The sequence below is a fragment of the Priapulus caudatus genome, unplaced genomic scaffold (genome assembly GCF_000485595.1).
Source record: "Priapulus caudatus unplaced genomic scaffold, Priapulus_caudatus-5.0.1 Scaffold291, whole genome shotgun sequence".
Lineage (NCBI taxonomy): Eukaryota > Metazoa > Priapulida > Priapulimorpha > Priapulimorphida > Priapulidae > Priapulus > Priapulus caudatus.
This window is the reverse complement of record NW_014577352.1, coordinates 89,225-107,026: the sequence shown is the minus strand read 5'-3', so window position 1 is coordinate 107,026 and position 17,802 is coordinate 89,225. Positions and strand designations below refer to the sequence as shown.

Sequence of the window (17,802 nt, the reverse complement as noted above, 5' to 3'; positions counted from 1 at the left end):
GAGCGCAGCATGTGCAAGCTAGCGAGAACGCGTTACACAGCGCGGCCTGATGTTCAGCGATGGCCGTGCCCTCACCTTGATCGTAGACCATCGTCGTCAGTCGGCACCGGCCCGACAGCCGCCCGGTCGCGGGGGTCGCCTCCCTGGACGCCGTCATCCGACCGCTGAGAGAACGGTCGCCGCGCGATCCACGAGGAAAGGGCCGCCACTGACAGTGACGCAGAGCACCATGGTTCTTGCCGGGCGCGTCGTCCCGCTCGTGATTCGCCGCAGGGTCGGCCGCGTGCCGCGTCGATCTCAACTCGTACCGGTACTTGAGCTGGTGCATGTCACGACATCCGGAGTCAGACACCTGCGTGATGCTGACGCACCGTTACACAGCAACGGTAACAGTCGCTGGCGCGTGGAAGTCAAGGATGCACGTAACCACGGTAACAGTCGCTGCTCGTGGAAGTGAGGTAAGCTCGAGCCAATGGCGTGGCGAACCGAATTTAAAGTCACATGTGATCGGCTGACATTACATGAAGAATAGATCAATTGACACTGCATAAAAAAAACTGACATGATCAGATACGTTTATATTCACATATATATATATAATATCAGGAGTGTATAATATAGACTAGATATTATTATTAGATTATTATAGATATAATAGCGTACATACCAGCCTGCAAACTGCTGCGGAAAAGCCACTTCTAGTGCTGGCTAGCTTTCCACACGATCACCGGTAATGGTTGTACCACGCCAGCGCATGGGAGATGAGCTTTTGTCTTACACCTGGCTGTCCATCAGGGCCCCTGGGAAGCGTGATTATACCATGCTCACACACAGGTACAGAAAACACAATCCGTATTATTAGGCCGAGACACAGCAGCAACAGCAGCAAGCAGCAGCGACTACAGCAACAACAGCAAGGACGACGGCAACGAGCAACAACCACGCAACAGCGTGTAGTATTAACATACTACGCGATATTCTAAACGTGATATATAAATCATAAAAATCTAGAATCTCTAAACATCTAAGAAGTACGCGTGATCGGAAGGCGCATGCTTCTATCACTACGCTAGCAACGAGGAAATGACAAGAGTCGCTTCATCCGGTAATTACTATTTATCAATTAATCCCACACCTGCCAGAACCCTGCTTGCCTACGGTGCTATCGACTGCGAAGACAAAGCAGCGCGCCGTCAGCTAGCCTAGCGCCCTCTGCATTATCACACAGCGCTCGTCTGCCTGAAGTGCTCCAAACAGTTGAATCATATTCTTCGGCCGATGAGCAGAGTTACCGAGAGAGTGACGGTGCTGCCACCGCACGACTCGAACTGTGAACGTGTGAGAAGTAGCAGATGAACACACAGGAGTCCTCTAAAAAGCAAAATTCATCATTTCTATTCTATCCATTCAAGGTCAATCTAATCTCGACTTCTTGATCTAAAAATATTCTGCATGATCTAGCACATCGTGTGTGAATGAAGATTGCTTGCATATACTTAAATGAATAGATTTTCTTATTTTATATTCTCTATTATATATTATTTTACATTTATTTCTTATTTTATTATTGTTTAGCAGACATACAAATGTGAGCTTCATTTTCCGCAAGCAGTTAAACTAGTATGTAAGTTGCTAACTGTAACCTACGTGCGCGAACGCACTGTATTATGATATATGTTATGATATATGTTATGGTTATGTATTATGAGCGGTTATCTAGTATGTAAGTTGCTAACTGTAACCTATGTGCGCGAACGCACTGTATTATGATATATGTTATGATATATGTTATTGGTATGTATTATGAGCGCTTATCTAGTATGTAAGTTGCTAACTGCAAGCTATGTTGCCCCCAGCAGTCCCTCCCCACCCCCCAGCAGTCTAACAGTGGGAACTGTTCCAAGCCACTTGCTTCAACGACAACAAACCCACGGAAGTTGAGGCGTAGGTCGAGCAGACGCCGTAACCCGGGCAACCACAGCCCGTCTGATGGCTCTCCTATCGCAGTGCCCCCTGTGCATGTAGGAGATACTTCAGAGTGGCGCAGAGACAGCGAGCGAAATGGTGTGGAGTAAATGCAGTAGTAGCAACGAGAGATGTAAGCCATCGAGAAAACACCACGTATACTCGATGTGATACGAGATTTTTGTCGTTTAATCAACGTTGATTTTGTAAATATTGATCAGAAATATAATTGTTATTATTTTACATACATAAACTGTTCATTTGTATAATGCTGTGTTTCAAAATTTGGTGATCATACATGCATTGCATATAGCATGATCAATACTTCTCTACAAGTGCAGTTATAGAATCTTGTCGTAGCATATGATAGCGAACGCTACGTGCGTGTGTACACGCATGTGCACGTGCGTGCGTGCGTGTGTGTTATAGCATGGATAGATGTTTGAGATACTTGGTTCTTACCTCAATTAATTAGTCAGTCTGCAAGCCAACCAGTCAGTCAGTATTACAGTCAGTGTTACAGTCAGTGTAACAGTCAGTGTAACAGTCAGTGAGACAGTCAGTGTAACAGTCAGTGAGACAGTAGTTGGCTTGACATCAGTGCCCCTATTGAGTGCAACAGTGAGCCTTTGTAATCGGGTCTCATCAGTGCCTCAGATGCTAATTTGCCGAATTAATTCAGCTGCTTGTGATCACAACTCTGATCTTATTCTGCAGAGCCAGGGATTGGACGACACGGTGAAGGCGGGGGAGTTTCTCGCCTTGAGCAGCGTCCAGTGGCGCGGAGGTGACCTGTCCAGGATCGTGAGCGTGAACGCGGGAGAATTGACCACTTGCAGCACGAGACCTCGTGGCGGCCATCTTAGAATCGCGTTGGAGGAGCTCAAGTCGGAGATATCGGTAACGATATGTTAAATTAATCTATCGATTAATTAGATTTCTGTGACCTTGAGGCCGATGCTAATGCAGATCAGTGTATGCAGGCTGTTGTGTATTGTATCCACACTGGTTGTGTATGAATATGATCGATCATGTTTTTCTCTCACAACAGCAAAGCTGTATGTATCTCGGTCACATATTATTAGGTTACAGTTAGCAACTTACATACTAGTTTAACTGCTTGCGGAAAATGAAGCTCCAATTTGTATGTCTGCTAAACAATAATAAAATAAGAAATAAATGTAAAATAATATATAATAAGAAATATAAAAGTAAGAAAATCTATTCATTTAAGTATATATGCAAGCAATCTTCATTCACACACGATGTGCTAGATCATGCAAAAATATTTTTAGATCAAGAAGTCGAAGATTAGATTGACCTTGAATGGATAGAATAGAATGATGAAATTTTGCTTTTTAGAGGACTCCCTTTGTGTTCATCTGCTACTTCTCACACGTTCACAGTTCGAGTCGTGCGGTGGCAGCACCGTCACTCTCTCGGTAACCTCTGCATCGGCCGAAGAATATCGATTCAACTGTTTGGAGCACTTCAGCCGAGCGCTGTGTGATAATGCAGAGGGCGCTAGGATAGCTGACGGCGCGCTGCTTGTTTTCGCAGTCGATAGCACCGTAGGCAAGCAGGAGTTCTGCAGGTGTGGGATTAATTGATAAATAGTAATTACCGGATGAAGCGACTCTTGTCATTTCTCGTTGCTAGCGTAGGGATAGAAGCATGCTGCTTCCGATTCCACGCGTACTTCTTAGATGTTTAGAGATTCTAGATTTTTATGATTTATATCACGTTTAGAATATCGCGTAGTATGTTAATACTACACGCTGTTGCGTGGTTGTTGCTTGTTGCGTCGTTGCTCTTGTTGCTGTAGTTGCTGTAGTCGCTGCTGCTTGCTGCTGTTGGCTGCTGTTGTCTCGCCCAATAATACGGATTGTGTTTTCTGTACCTGTGTGTGACTTGGTATAATCACGCTTCCCAGGGCCCTGATGGACAGCCCAGGTGTAGACCCAAAGCTCATCTCCATGCGCTGGGTGTACAACCATTACCGGTGGATCGTGTGGAAGCTAGCAGCACTAGAAGTGGCTTTTCCGCAGCAGTTTGCAGGCTGGTATGTAAGATATTATATCTATAATAATCTAATAATAAATATCTATATCTTAAGTCTATATTATACACTCCTGATATTATATATATATATGTGAATATAAACGTATCTGATCATGTCAGTTTTTTTATGCAGTGTCAATTGATCTATTCTTCATGTAATGTCAGCCGATCACATGTGACTTAAATTCGGTTCGCCACGCCATTGGCTCGAGCTTACCTCACTTCCACGAGCCAGCGACTGTTACCGTGGTTACGTGCATCCTTGACTTCCACGAGCCAGCGACTGTTACCGTGGTAACGTGCGTGCATCCACGCAGGTGCCTGACTCCGGATGTCGTGATGCACCAGCTCAAGTACCGGTACGACGTTGAGATCGACGCGGCGACGCGGCCGACCCTGCGGCGAATCACCGAGCGGGACGACGCGCCCGGCAAGACCATGGTGCTCTGCGTCAGCTCAGTGGCGCCCTCTCTCGTGGATCGCGCGGCGACCGTTCTCTCACGGTCGGATGCCGGCGTCCAGGGAGCGACCCCCGCGACCGGGGCGGTGTCGGCCGGCGTGCAACTGACCGACGGATGGTATAGCATCAGGTGAGGGCACGGCCATCGCTGAACATCAGCCGCGTTCTCGCGTTGCCACCTGCTTGCGTCACTGTCTGCTACGCAGGAGGTGAGGATTAAGAAGAAGGTGCGACAGAGAGTGCGTGCGGTCAAGGGAACGTGGCGGAGAAGGAAGCTGAGTTCGGGAGGAAAGAGCTTCGGTTTCGTTAATTAAAATTAATTAATTCACGAAGACTTCTGTTATTCGATAATCGGCAGCGCTCTCCCCCTTGAATGATTTATGCCCATTTACAATCGACTTCTTCTGCCACCACCGCTGACCGCTATATGTACCTTAGCTCAGTGCTTCTTAAACTATTTCAGTATCACTCACCCTCGAGTCTTTATCACAAAATTTCATTCACCCGCAACTAAATTTCCTTATGTTTTCCTTAAGTTTCATTCACCCCCCAAAAATTCCATTCACCTTTAGGTGAACCATTCACCAGTTTAAGAAGCGCTGCCCTAGCTCATTCGAAACCGCCGCGAGAGCCGAATGCAACTCTGCAGTTTATATTTTCCACGTGGGACATATATGCCCTCCTAAGCTCAAATCACTGTCTGTCACGTGTTTCGGTTTTGTTAATTCAGATTCGTTAATTCACAAAGATGAAAATAATTCTGTTACGCGATAGTCAGCAGTGCTCTAAGCACTGTAAATGAAGGCGAGTAGTAGCACTATGATTAATACCAGCTCCTCCGCGCAGAGCCGTACTGGACGCCCCGCTGACCGCGCTCGTGCGGGCCGGACGCGTTGCCGTGGGAGACAAGCTGTGCATTCAGGGAGCCGAGCTCACCGGCACAGCCGACGGATGCCACCCACTCGAGGTAGGTGTCTCTGCCTACAGCCTAAAGTCCCCGCGTTACAAATCCTCGAACACGATGCCCTGCCTTATTTAAAGGGATACTTTACTCTAGAATTTTATTGCATAAAACTGTACCTACTGCATAATAAATCGTATATACCGACATATACTTGTTACCAGATACCTGAAACATACCAGAACTCGCGACTAGACACATTGTACCAGCGCATACGAGCCAATTCACACTTCTCGATCGTGTTCCAAACAAACAGCTGATGACCCACGAACAAAACTATCGTAACGTTCGTAACCCGGAGATTCCGCGTACACATAGACTCTATCTGCTCCCGAATGTACGACCCCTAGTGGCTTTGAGACTGGGAGGCTGGGAGCCTTCTATCTCAGAAAACGCTGTGGACTTTATGCAGTATAATGATGTGAGTAAAATGTTGCAGGTCACGAACGATGTCGCGCTGAAACTGTCGGCGAATTCGACACGCAGGGCGCGCTGGGACTCACGCCTCGGCTACCAGCAGGGGGCAGGCCGGCCCTTCGCCGTGCCACTCCGCTCTCTGTACGCGGACGGAGGTGTCGTTAGCTGCCTGGAGCTGATCGTATGCAGAACCTACCCACTACAGGTGCAGATCACCCCTAGAGTTTTACGTACATAGTTACAACGAGGCGCGCACTGGACCACAATGTTATTTTTTTCTGTGGCTTTTTACGTTTCTCGAAAATATCGACTCGCTGTCGGTAGACTTGCGGAATGAAAGTCTAAAAAATCGAAAAACAAATCTTTAAAAAAATCTCCTGGTTACAATGCAGGTTACAATGCAGTCATGTCGCTTATCTGCTGGCTACCGTTGTTTTTTTAGTACATGGAGAAGATGCCAGATGGCAGCACGGTGTTCAGGAGTGAGAAAGCTGAGGCGAGTGCGGCGTCTGCTCATGCTGTTCATCGACAGAGGAAGCTAGAAGATCTCTACGCTAAGCTACTGCGGGAGCAGGAAAAACAAGGTAACAGTTCAAATACAGGCTTTCTAATACATTCTCAGCGAGTTCTCACACAAGCATTCTAGTATCACGCAAGCAGAGAAAGTAACACGTTCAAATTCAACCTCGGTCTGAAAAGTGTGTATAAAAATTGTGAAAAGAGACAAACGACACGAGCAAAAAATGACACGACCTACATTACGGACTGGATTATGCTGCGTCGGTCGCCATGGCGACGTTGCATTGCAGACGTGCCGAGGAGAGCAGGGATGCGAGGCTTCGAGCGGCAGCAGATAGAAGCCCTGCGCACAGGCGAGGAGATTCACAACGCACTCGCGGAAGCTGGAGATCCGGCCATCGTCAGGGTGAGTCGTCCTGTCGTGCCCCTCGCAGCATCCGCGTGCGACACGCTCACAACCCGGACCGCGTGGACCCCCGCGTTGGAACCCGGTAACGTCATTGCGTGGACGGAAACTACAGTTACCATTTACACACGCTTGTGCTGCAGTATTTTTTTAGTTGAATAATTTTTTTTTCAATATTTTTTATTTCGCATTGGAACTAAGTAACAAATTCAGGGGTGATGATCCTGCTACAGTGACTATTTATTTACACATGCTCGTGCTGCAGAATTTGTTTTAATTTACTTAAACTTCACGTTGGAACCAACTAACAAATCCACGGAGTCAGAAGATCTTGCAGCATTGCTACAGTTATCACCACCCCTTTCAAACCCACATCCTAGCATCTCTCCAGATTTCACCTCGCCATTGTTTTATTGCCTTGTCGATATTCGGTGGCACGTGATTTACCGACGCGCACGGTCGTGATGTATGTCGCAGGCGCGCTTGGACGGCCACCAGGTGTCGCTGCTGGAGACCTACGCGCAGCAGCTGCAGGAGCGGAGGCGAGGCGAGATGGAGGAGGCGTTGATGAGAGCCCAGGAGGAGGAGGAGGAGAAGCAGCAGATGCCCATGAGGAGGAACTCAGTATCGCTCTACAGGGTTCGAGTGATCGGCGTTCACCCACACGACGTGCAGAAGAAAACAGGTGAGTAGTGCTTGCAGGTGAAAACAGATGAGTAGTAGTAGTAGTAGTAGTAGTAGTAGTAGTAGTTAGGTGGGAAACAGAGATTGATTAGTAGTCAGCTAGTAGTAGTGGCATCAACATCACACCATCACGGTCCCACGGGCAATCCAGTTGCAAATTAGGAGTTTGCCACATTCATTTATTGTGGCATACCATCTACCTGGTATCCTCGTCACCAGGTGAGTAGTGATTGCAGGTAGATTTGCTCATTTATATGAATCATTACTAACAGTGTGGAGTGAATTCCATTCGTTGACGATGCCTTCACGCTCTTATGTCGATCTTAGGACAGTATTCGTGAAGCCAACATACAGTGGCGAAAGTTGGCAGGGGTTATTACTGCAGTGTTCGATGGGAACCTTTATTGTAGATGCGATGCTGACGGCTTGGAGACCAGGAGAGGAGCTGCTGCAGCTGCTGAGTGAGGGGCGCCCTCTACGTGTCTTCTACCTGGGCGTCTCTGCGTCCAGGTGCGTGAGTTACAGCCGATTGGTTCGTTTGATCCGTGTGATTTGCTCGATCGCTATTGTGAGTTTAAAATTTATAAATATCATCCGTGAACTCATGCGTATATAAGTAACAATATATAAAAACGCATGCATTTTTTTTAAGAATTCGATTTCAGTAAGTTGTAATTTAAATTTGTTTATTTAATTGTTGCTTGAAGTTGAAATTTTGCATAGAAGCAACATATTTTTGTAATAGTGAGATTTCGCGGTATTTTTGCACGCCAGGTCCAGATTTACCTCGTCTGCGGTGCAGTTGACGACGACTAGGGCGACGCGGTACGAGGAGATGACATTAAACCTGCACACCCTCTGTGACATCTATCAGCCAAGACACGTAAGTTCATCTCTCTACACTTAACCTCTAATTATTTATAATTCTTCATTTAACTCTCACTTACTCTGTGTTGGACCTAATCATTTATTTAATTTTTATTTAAATGTTTACTCTAAACATGTATTCAACTCTTATGCAGTGTCTCCACGTATTGCTGGGCCTAGCTTTTATTTCTTGCAATTCTATTTATTATTATATCTTGTTATCTATTATGAAGTGCAATAATTTCTATGGTCTTTTAACTCTCGTTAGGAAAGTAGAGGCGTTTATTTTATTACTAGTTACTAAAAGAACAAGTTTCATGCTATTTTCCTTTCATAGTTTGTAATTGGGCTCATTCATAAAATCTTTAATTTTCTTCCATTGGAATTCTATCGGAATTTCTTCCATTCTTCCGAATCGGAATCTTGTTTGCCACTCGACCCACGATATTAATGAGCCTACCTGCTCCAGGCGGTTCCCCTCTCGCAGCTACACTCAGCACGAGTGTTCGCGCACGATGAAGTGGACGTGGTCGGACTCGTGGTGCACGTGGCGCTACCTGGTGGCGTCGGCCGGGACGCGGGAAGTGGCAGAGTCGTGCAGACGGCGTATCTCTGCGACGGCAGCGCAAACTTCCTCGCAGTGAAGTTTTGGGGCGGACTACAGGTGTGTTCGTGCGTGGACACGTGCGTGCGTGCGTGCGTGCGTGCGTGTTATAGCATGGATAGATGTTTGAGATACTTGGTTCTTACCTCAATTAATTAGTCAGTCTGCAAGCCAACCAGTCAGTCAGTATTACAGTCAGTGTTACAGTCAGTGAGACAGTCAGTGTAACCGTCAGTGAGACAGTCGGTGTAACAGTCAGTGAGACAGTAGTTTGGCTGACATCAGCCTGGCCCCTATCTGAGTTGGCCACAGTGAGCCTTTGAAATCGCGGGTCTCAATCTCAGTGGCCCTCAGCATGCTAATTTGCCGAATTAATTCAAGCTGCTTGGTGATCCACAACTCTGATCTTATTCTGGCAGAGGCAGGGATGCCCGACGAAACGGTGAAGGCGGGTGCGGGGGAGTTTCTCCGCCCTCAGCCAGCGTACCAGTCGGCGCGGAGCGTGACCTGTCCAGGGATCGTGAGCGTGACACCGGTTAGAGAACTTACGACTCTGGCAGCAGGAGACTCTGCGTTGGCAGCCATCCTTTTAGGAACGACGTTTGGCAGGGAGCTCCAAGTGCGGAGATTCCCTGGTACGATATAGCTTAAATTAAATCATCGATTAATTAGATTTCTGCCTGACCTTGAGGCGCATGCCTAATTGCAGCTCCCAGTGGTATGGCAGCGCTCTTGTTGTGTGTAAGCCCACACTGGTTGGTAGGAATATGATCGATCATGCTTCTTTCTCTCACAACAGCAAAGCTGTATGTATCTCGTCACATATTATTAGAATATATATCTTAGTTTATTTCATGTATTATTATATTTGTTTTATTATATATATTTTTATATTATAGTTTTCTAATATTCATATTATTTTACGCAAATTTTTCACTATTAACAAATACACGTCTACACTATTGATTCGTGTTCTTCTCTATCTCTTGTAGAACGTCGGCGAGTTCCCTAACAGAAGCCAAGGAGCGACATCTCCCGATCCGCCTCCTGTGTCGAGCACGGACGCGGCGCGTCTCCCGCCTTCATCACGCGGCCCGCCGCCTGGCCGCCCCTCTTACCGGACACCGCTCACGTCCCCCGCGGTGACCCCGCACGCCGACCCCGACCGTTCGGGTCGCGGGGTCTTCGGAGCGGGTGACGCCGGCCGGCGCGTCGGCGGTCGGGTCCCCGGCGCGCTGCGGACAGGCTGGTTCGGTGAGCCCGCCGCCGCTTCCCGCACTCGCCAGAGCCCTGCTCGCTCCTGAACGGGGCGCGCACGACACGCGCAGGGGACCGCCGACGCGAGGGCGCGCCGCGCCGGGGGTCTCGAGCCGCGCCGCCCATCGGCTCGCAACATCTGCCTTCCCGGCCAGAACGGCGGGACGGCCGCCGGCGGGGAGCGTGACGCCCGCCGACTGCCGCGGCCGTCGCCGCGCTCGCACACCGACTCCGTGCCGGCGGAGCCCTCTGGACAGTCCGCGTTCGGCGACGGCGGTCCTTCAACATGTCGCTCACCCCTTCACCGCGCCCCTCCTGCACCTTTGCAGCCATCCGCCACCCCTAGTGCAGGCCAATATACTCTACCCCTGAGCAGGCCCTACCCAGCTCCCAGCAGGTTCCCTACCCAGCCGCAGCAGTCCCTCCCAGCGACCAGTGCAGTCTCCTCCCCAGCCCCCAGCAGTCCTCTCCCAGCTCCCCAGCAGCTCTACTCACCACGCGCCCAGGCAGTCCCTCACAGCCCCCAGGAGTCCCTCCCACACCTCGCAGAGTCGTAAACAGTGGGAACGTCCTCCCCCAAGCACTTGCTTCAGACGACAAGCAGACCACGGACAGTTGAGGGCGCATAGAATCGAGCAGACGCCGTAACCGGGGCGGCAACACAGCCCGTCTGATGGTCTCCATATCGCAGTGCCCCTGTGCATGTCCAGGAGATTACTCAAGTAGTGGCCGCCATGGAGACAGCGAGCGAAGATGGTGTGGAGTAAATGCCAGTAGTTAGCCAACGAGAGATGTAAGCCATTCGAGGAAAACAGCCACGTCATACTCGATGTGATACAGAACGGATCTTTTTGTCGGTTTTAATACAACGTTGATTTTGTAAATATTCCATCAGAAATACTACACTTGTTTCATGCTTATCCGTTATACATACATTAAACTGGTCTTATGTTGGGGTTTAATGCTGTGCTTTCAAATTTCGCGTGATCGATACATGCATTAGCATTACTTAGCATTGAATCCAATACTTCTCCTAAAGTGCAGTATATTAGATCTTGTTCGTCAGCATATGATAAAGCGAACGCTACGTGGGCGTGCTGCTACACGCACGTGCACGTGCGGTGCGTGCGTGTGCTCTATCACGTATATTAGTATACGCTAAAAATAGGTTAAATTATCTATTCACTTTACATAGTGGCATATGGTCTATTTTTATATCTTTATAAATCACACGCATGCTGAATAATACAGTATAGCTGGTAAAATACAATATATAAACGTAATGTAAATGCTAAATGTCAAATACACAAGTGATATACAATAATATACATGTATTATTATGTATACATGTACATGTATATTAGCTCTTTTTATGATTCAGAATTAATTTTGTAGCAGCTAAAGTAGCAGCTATTATTAAGCATTATATTATTGCGCTTGCTAAAATACACATGTAATATACAATAATATACATGTATTATTATGTATACATTAATATTAGCTCTTGTTATGATTCAGAATTAATTTTGTAGCAGCTAAAGTAGCAGCTATTATTAAGCATTATATTATTGCGCTTTCTAAAAGTTTTGACTAAATGTTCCCAATAGATGGCGTGCAGATCGGCGTTCGTCGTAAACCAAACAAATGTCGACTGCGTACTCGTCGGAAATAACTTACAGTTCTCAATAAATAATCGTAATGGCACACGAAAATGCACACATGTCGACGTCAAAACGAAGGGTGAGTTTCATAGATTCGTGTGGATCGCAATCTTGCACCGAAACGTGGAATGCCTACGTAATTCATCCGTATAATCGTAATGTTTAGTTTCCATTCTCTACTCCGTCAAACGTAATCAGTTATCCGGCTATGGTATCCGGTCATGTGGATTGTGGACCATTTATGTTTGAATTACGCTTCCCTAAACCGTGTACGTGGTATAGATGTATGTCTCTAGTACGAATATAATACCAATTTAAGATAATTAAAATTGATGTCTCCCCTAAGCCTAGCCTAGGAACATGTAGTATTACTAGTAATCATAATGTCAAATGCATCTCAACACAACAGAGTAGGGTGTACTGTGTGTGGGGTGTATAGGGCCTACCGTGTTTACTCATGTGTGCTAAACCATAGATATAGAAGAAGATCTTCTTCTATATCTATGGCTAAACTAATCAGTGGTGCTAAACTAGGCTTGGGGACAAGTTTCATTGTCACTCTTGTATCTTCCCCTGCATCCCCGAAGCCATTGACATAAAATTTACATTCTGTTCACAGGAGAGCACGACAAGCAGCACATCGTCTAGTGGGAGGGATAAGCGAAAGAGCAAACAGAAACCTGTCTACTTCTGGTCTACTCAGGACGTGGTGCGGTGGATGAAGAAACAACTCCCCGAAATGGAGGCATTGTATGCCAGCCGATTTCTTGATAATGATATATCTGGTATGCATCGATTATTGTGGTCTGCTTTCATTGTTGGCTGCGTAAGCTACAGCTGTGGCCATCTGTTAACGTGACATATTAAAATGCATCTGCTTCTTCGTGCACTGTTTTAATTGTACTGTGACGTGTGGTTTGTTCTTGCCTACGTTGCCATATGTTAGGAGTTGCTGAAATGGTAAGTTGGAACTGTTATTACATACGTGAAAAGTATGAATGTGCATCAAACCTTAGTAATGAATTAGGCTTCAGATGTAAATGACTGTTGAATTGATTATAGAATAGATGAAATATTGGCTCGATCTGTTCCTTTATGCATTTGCGTCTTATCTTCTCTATTCGATTTTTTCTTTATATAGGGAGAGTTCTAGTACGGCTGAACGAAGACAGATTGGAGCAGTTGGGAATAGTGGATCGTGAACACAGGTCTGAAACGATTATGTTGCTATTATACATTGTGTAGAGTATTTCGTAATTCTTTTAATGTACAATTTAAAAAAAAAGAGCCCTGTTGGAACAAAGAGTGTTATTTATATCTTCTGAATACTGACGTGCTCTGTGTTATTTCCAGGCAAGAAATCGAAAAACAGATCATCCGGATAAAACTAAACAGAGATGTACATGAGCTGAAACTTCTTCAGCAGAAAGGTAGAATGCCACGCCTTTTTTAGTATGTAATTTGTATTGCAACTGTTTGCTTAAATCTTCTGGTTTTGTCCATACTTGATGAAACAGCGCCGTGATTCTAGGCATTAAACACGATATTCTTGTAATGGTTGTCAAGTTGGGTCAAAATAGCATCTGGATTGATGACATAGTGCCACTGTTGTGATAACATATAACACAGCAGTTTTAACAGTTGGCATATTTTCCTTCCTGCAATTCAATGCAGCATAACTAATCCACACGATGTAACTCCCCAGGATTGGTCTTTTGTCTGCCAGTTATCGTGACGAATAAAGCGTGTATTCCGTAATGAATTCAAAACGGAAAATGTAGCTAGGGTTGAGTAATTAGCGTCGTGTTAACGAGGCGGCGAGGGCAATGATGCTGCTGTACTTATTCCCTCTTTGTTCTTGCTGCAGGCAGCATATTCCAGCGGTAGCAGCCAGCCACTGCTGAGCACGTTGAGAGTTCCCAGCCCTCGCCGTTGCTGGACAAGGCAAGGATCTGTAGTCGAATGTGGTGCCAAAGAGGGAAGAGCTACAAGGAAATCTTGGGTGAAGAAATCACGTTATGTAGTTAGAAGGTCGAAGCCAAAACTGGGCAAATGGTTTTATGTAAGCAAATGTCTCGTGCAGTGGCACAGTCTCTTTCCACTCTGGCAGGTTTCCTTTCGTACTCTGGCAAAGGAATTATACTGGCAGAGCATTGAGAGTAGGTGGCAGTGAGCGAGGGCCCTGATACTGTAGGTGACTGTGTAGCATCTATAGAGATATACTCGTGCAATGTTCAGAAAGGATTGTAGTGACTTGGTGTGTTAGAAGGCATTACTGTGTCTGAAGATCAGGTTAGTTTATAGAAATGAGGTGCCAAGATTTTATCTGTAGTTTACTTCTGCTTATCTTCATTGATTTTGTATAGAATGGTGCTGAACGCTAAGAAAATTTAACATGGCTAAATCATGTATAGCATAAATTTCAAGGCTATTTAATATATATATATATATATCTATCAGAGAGCCTCACACAGTTAAAGGAAGAGAAAGTAGTTTTAGCATAGTTGATGAGTGGTGGTAGAGCTTGGACTCGATGGTTCCACACCTTCAGTGGGATCGCCGCAAATTGTAACTTGCCGTCTTTAGTTTGTGGAGCTACCGCTCGGTGGCGCCACTATTTCCTGCGGCATAAACACACATTGTTTACGTGTGCAACCGTCGCTCACAATGCTCTGTACTTATTTAAGATGTTTATTTACCCTTCATTGTAACACCTAAGAGGTCAAGGGGTGGTGAAGTGTTGTCATTTTGAGTGGCTGACCATCAGTGGTTACAGTATCGTGTGCGAAATTGTGTATGTCATGTTTTAGTATTGTCGATTTCTAAACGGTTCCAATACAGTCTACTCTCTCAATACTGACCATACTCGGGACTGTCCATTTATACCTTGTAAGGCTGCAGTAAACATTGGGCACTCCAGTGTCTATTTGTCATGGTTTACATTCAATGACTGATCATGCACTGTCAGTGCAATAATCACAATTACTGTCGTGCATGCAATCATCATCGCCATGAAATCTCGATGTAAGTGATGTAAGTCTTGTCATTAATCAGTTCTGTAGACATATCGTTCCATATATATATATAAATGTGTTCTTGAATTCTTGAATGTGGGAAAAATTCAAGTTAGGGAAGGGAGAAAGGAACCCAAGTGCAGTTTATTTTCACAACATTCAAATAAACCCGTTCTACTTACACGTGCTCTAAAATATACTGTTTTATAGTGTGTTATAGCGAAAACTACACTTAAAGCATATTATATACGAAAGTAGCGTGCGTGGTGCGTGCGTGAGTGTGCGTGATTGCGTGTGCCTATATGCTTGTGCGAGCGTGTGTATCTGTGCGTATATGCTAGTGCATGGCGTGCCCCTTGCTTGTTTTTTATTTGTGAGAAAATATATCTTTATTATGCAGTGTTAGAAAAGTAAGGTTGTCAAATTTCGATGACCAGAAATTAATAATAGCTGTGTGATTGATTACAGTTTTGATATCAGCTAAGTGAGAAAAGAATGAACTTATGTACAATTTATTTTCACAACATTCAAATAAACCCGTTCTACGTACACGTGCTGTCAAATATATTATTTTATAGTGTATTATAGCGAAAACTACACCTAAGGCATATATGAAAGTAAAGTGCCTCCTTCATTTGCCATATTTACACATTTTCCCGGACAGGGGAACCAAAAGCGACTACGACATATTATATTTTACGAAGCCAGTCTATGTATTCAACGAGTAACGTTTCGATTAAACAGTGGCGAACGGCTGTATATATATAACATCGCAATATTCTACATACTACACGTTTCTATCCATCGCGGCTAATTTGTGAGGAAAGAAATGCACAAGTAAAATTAACGCGTTGAAATTTATGCAGGCAATGAGCGTTTAAAAAATATTTTTTGTCATTAAATGAAAATAGAACACACGCATATCCGATCTGAAGAGATCAGCGGGGATGGTAGAACTGCGATTAACATATTTGCCCTTTCAGAGATATCAAGCGAGATGTATAATTATATGCGCACACTGACAAGCATGAAAACAGGAAAATAGAGAGATAAGAAAAGGACAAAGGAAGGAATTAAGAAGACAGGAGGCAAAGCAGAGAAGGCGGAAATGGTAACTTGTTAATGACAGGTGTGATGGCAACCACAAAAGCAACCACAAACTGCACGATGTACAATATATCATGGGATATATAAAGAAAAGTAAATGTAGTCTAGTCAAAACATAATTATGTAGTCTAGCATTTAATTTTTGGTAACATTAATCTTGAGAAATAGAGGTCGCTAGTAGCTATAGTATGACGTGAAGCTATATATACCGCTGATTGCTCTTTTTCCCGCCATTTCACCGGATGCGCCTATTGTAAGTACACATACGCGTGATAACATAACTACGCCAATACTGGTAGATTTAGATTTTACAAGATATATATAGCTTGAAAATGAAATACAACTCTCTATTCTTTCTTTATAAACGCTTGTTCGATTAAGATTGTACAAGATTATTATATCGAGTTAAATATATAAATGTTTCAGAAGTTTTTCGTTAATGTGTTTGCTTCAATTCACAAATTTCGTCAATTGTTCGTCGTCGTCTTTTTCTTGTTTTCAGTATGGGCAGTCATCGACGTGGTAGTTAATTGGTGCACACTGGATTTGCAATTAAAGGCAAGAATATCACACTAGTTTTCGAGTATTAATTGTAGAAGCTTGAAAATGAAAAACTATTATATTTCTTTGTAAACGCTTGTTCGATTAAGATTTTACAAGATACAGAGAGTTAAATATATAAATATTCTAGATCGTTTTTAGTTAATCTATGTTTGCTTCAATTAACAAATTTGGTCAATTGCTTGTCGTCGCATTTTTGTTGTTTTCAGTACATAATGGGGACGTACATCATTCGGTGCATCATTCATTCATTACGAACAGTCACCGATGTGGTGGTTTATGGAGTTTCAATTGAAGGTAAGAATATTACACAAATTTACGAGTATTAACTGTAAAGAATTAGAGTAGTAATTAAGTAGCTTGAAAAGGAAATCAAATCTCTATTCTTTATTCGTAAACGCCCGGGCACGTGTCGTGTAGTTTATACTAAATACGAACTAAATTTTAAAGTAGAACACTTTCAAAAAAATATATGGTCGAGAAGTACTATGTCACCTTCACAACGGGTAAATCACGTGGTAAAAATGGCTTCATTCTATACAGTACACTCGAACTATTATAGGCCGGAGAAAAAACACTCATGCAGCCGCATGCGAGAAAGAAAGCACGTACGAACACGCGCGCACGCACACACACACACGTGCACTCACACATATACACACACGCGCGCACACACGCACACACACACACACGCGCGCGTGTGCGCACGCATACACATACACATACAGACACGCGCGCACACACAGGCTCAGGCGTACGCGAACGCACACATGCACGCACGCAAAGATTCCCGTGTTTGCTTATGCGCGTGCACGAACATAACTTAAAAAATCAACACTGTTTTGATGTTGTCGAGTCTGCGGTTAATTAAGCTAACTGTGTCTCCTATCACCTATGTGAAATATGCTAACCTAGAAATCACGTGAGGAAAATGGCTTCATTCTATACAGTACACGCGAATACAGACGCACGCGTGAAAGAAAGCACGTACGAACACACGCGCGCGCGCACACACGCGCGCACAAACACACATGTGCGCGCACACACACGCGCGCGTGCGCACGCATACACAGTAACACATACACATACACACACACATGCACGCACACACACACGCGCGCGTGCGCACGCATACACATACACATACACATACACACACACATGCACGCACACACACGCACACACACACACGCGCGCGTGCGCACGCATACACATACACATACACATACACACACACATGCACGCACACACACGCACA

The 17,802-nt window shown here is 45.0% G+C and overlaps 2 protein-coding genes across 2 annotated transcripts in view; both read left to right on the top strand.

Moving 5' to 3' along the window:
- Positions 1-9,410, top strand: part of LOC106808623 (breast cancer type 2 susceptibility protein homolog) — an 11,446-nt gene extending 2,036 nt beyond the window's left edge. Inside the window, exons 2-13 of the mRNA XM_014811415.1 lie at positions 3,372-3,559; positions 3,899-4,027; positions 4,344-4,616; positions 5,333-5,453; positions 5,887-6,069; positions 6,307-6,448; positions 6,674-6,789; positions 7,267-7,474; positions 7,884-7,983; positions 8,248-8,356; positions 8,810-9,004; positions 9,364-9,410. Of these exons, the coding sequence (XP_014666901.1) occupies positions 3,372-3,559; positions 3,899-4,027; positions 4,344-4,616; positions 5,333-5,453; positions 5,887-6,069; positions 6,307-6,448; positions 6,674-6,789; positions 7,267-7,474; positions 7,884-7,983; positions 8,248-8,356; positions 8,810-9,004; positions 9,364-9,390 (1,791 nt within the window). The 3' untranslated portion in view covers positions 9,391-9,410. The remainder of the gene's footprint in view (positions 1-3,371; positions 3,560-3,898; positions 4,028-4,343; positions 4,617-5,332; positions 5,454-5,886; positions 6,070-6,306; positions 6,449-6,673; positions 6,790-7,266; positions 7,475-7,883; positions 7,984-8,247; positions 8,357-8,809; positions 9,005-9,363) is intronic.
- Positions 9,411-11,824: 2,414 nt separating this feature from the next.
- On the top strand, positions 11,825-15,425 carry LOC106808640 (sterile alpha motif domain-containing protein 12-like). The gene is made up of 5 exons (XM_014811445.1): positions 11,825-11,941; positions 12,482-12,647; positions 13,004-13,070; positions 13,216-13,292; positions 13,730-15,425. Exons 1-5 carry the CDS (start codon positions 11,900-11,902, stop codon positions 13,747-13,749), a joined length of 372 nt encoding a protein of 123 aa, XP_014666931.1. The 5' UTR covers positions 11,825-11,899; the 3' UTR covers positions 13,750-15,425.
- Positions 15,426-17,802: the final 2,377 nt, after the last annotated feature.